General features: G+C 36.6%; 1 protein-coding gene across 1 annotated transcript in view; it reads right to left on the minus strand.

Moving 5' to 3' along the window:
* The window catches only part of LOC106528731 (microtubule-associated serine/threonine-protein kinase 3), a gene marked incomplete at both ends in the record, with an annotated part of 73647 nt that overhangs the window by 23185 nt on the left and 49034 nt on the right, over positions 1-1428 (minus strand). The window contains 2 exon segments of the mRNA XM_014023968.1: positions 954-1135; positions 1215-1327. Of these exon segments, the coding sequence (XP_013879422.1) occupies positions 954-1135; positions 1215-1327 (295 nt within the window).

The raw sequence follows: 1428 nt of genomic DNA on the forward strand, positions 1-1428 counted from the left end.
GAATTATATACTGAACAAAAAAAGTGTGAAACAACTGAAAGCTGTTGAAAGGCTAAGTTAGATAATCATGTCTTTGTGTGTGTTTGTCTATAACATTAGAAAATATCTTAGACAAATTGTAATGAAATATGCAGAAAGTAATCACTGGAATCAAGTCTTCCTTTCTGCGTCAACCAGTTCAACATGGACGCCACGGCCTAGTGAACTTAAGAACAAAGGTCTGTATTTTGGTCAGTTTTACAGTTATTGAGCTGAAGTTTGACATGTTATTGGCTGAGACTGATCCCTAAAACACATTCTGAGAGCAAACCAAATGTGCAGGATCTTTGTTTCAAGTTTTCAAGTTGCTATTTAGAAACAACTCCTGGTTTAAACTTTGTAGATGACAGTATGCTCAATTTACTTTGATATCACAAGAAGTAAAGGACTCAACTACTACCACATCAAATTTTAGTTCATTATTGTTTAAAACCCACTGAGTTACTGAATCTGTATTTTTGTGTTGAATGCCACTTAGTCGTCTTGATTTGACTTGTACAAGAAAAATTTTTTTCCTCATCATCGTGTTTTTTTTGTCTTTTTTCTAAAAAATCTGAAGAATAATTTATGTCTGCATATTTATGCTGCAGCTGAAGGACAGTAAATCTTATCGGAACAGAAGACAGTATATCAAAAGTAATCTTTAAAATAACTTTTGAAGAGAATAGTTTTAAGTTGGCTGCCATTTTGATATGAAACAACTCTAAAAAGGTAAACTGTAGATTTAAGTGACTTTTCTGAAGGTTCCTATGAAATCTGTCCACTTAATAGTTAATTTTACACAAGTATTTTCACTAAAGAGTTTAATTTGATGTTGAGATACTGAGTAAAATTTAAGAATGAAGGRTTAACTACATAAAGAGCAGGCTTTTATTTTTGTTATCATAAGGACATGACTTGTATGAAGCTCTCACCTGCCCCTGTGTCCATCCACCCTCTTGTCTCCACCAGCCAACAGTCTGTGTCCCTCAGCATGGGAGYGGGCTCCCCTGCCTTCCCATCGCTCCTCCTTCTCCTCACTGTGGCTTTGCTCTGATGAGGACAGACTCTGAATGGATGGGGTGGAAGTGGACAGGTGCTCCGTGCTGCTGTACACCTGCAGATTATGGATATTATTATTTGTTCATGTTTTCAATAGTTTTGGTTATTTTATCCAGAGTAACATTAAACAGAACCTTGCTGAACCGGTGGGCAACAGAGGAGAACTGTCGGAGCTCCAGAGATGATTCATCATCGTTTGTTTCATCATCTTCATCTGAGGCCACATGACAGTAGCGTTCTGATCGTGCTGCAGGAAACACAATTTATTCTAATTTATATTCATTCATTAAGCCAGAGTTAGTAAACAATCCTACCAAAGGTTTAGGCTCCCACGTGTCTATATATATA

The sequence above is a fragment of the Austrofundulus limnaeus genome, unplaced genomic scaffold (genome assembly GCF_001266775.1).
Source record: "Austrofundulus limnaeus strain Quisiro unplaced genomic scaffold, Austrofundulus_limnaeus-1.0 Scaffold399, whole genome shotgun sequence".
NCBI lineage: Eukaryota > Metazoa > Chordata > Actinopteri > Cyprinodontiformes > Rivulidae > Austrofundulus > Austrofundulus limnaeus.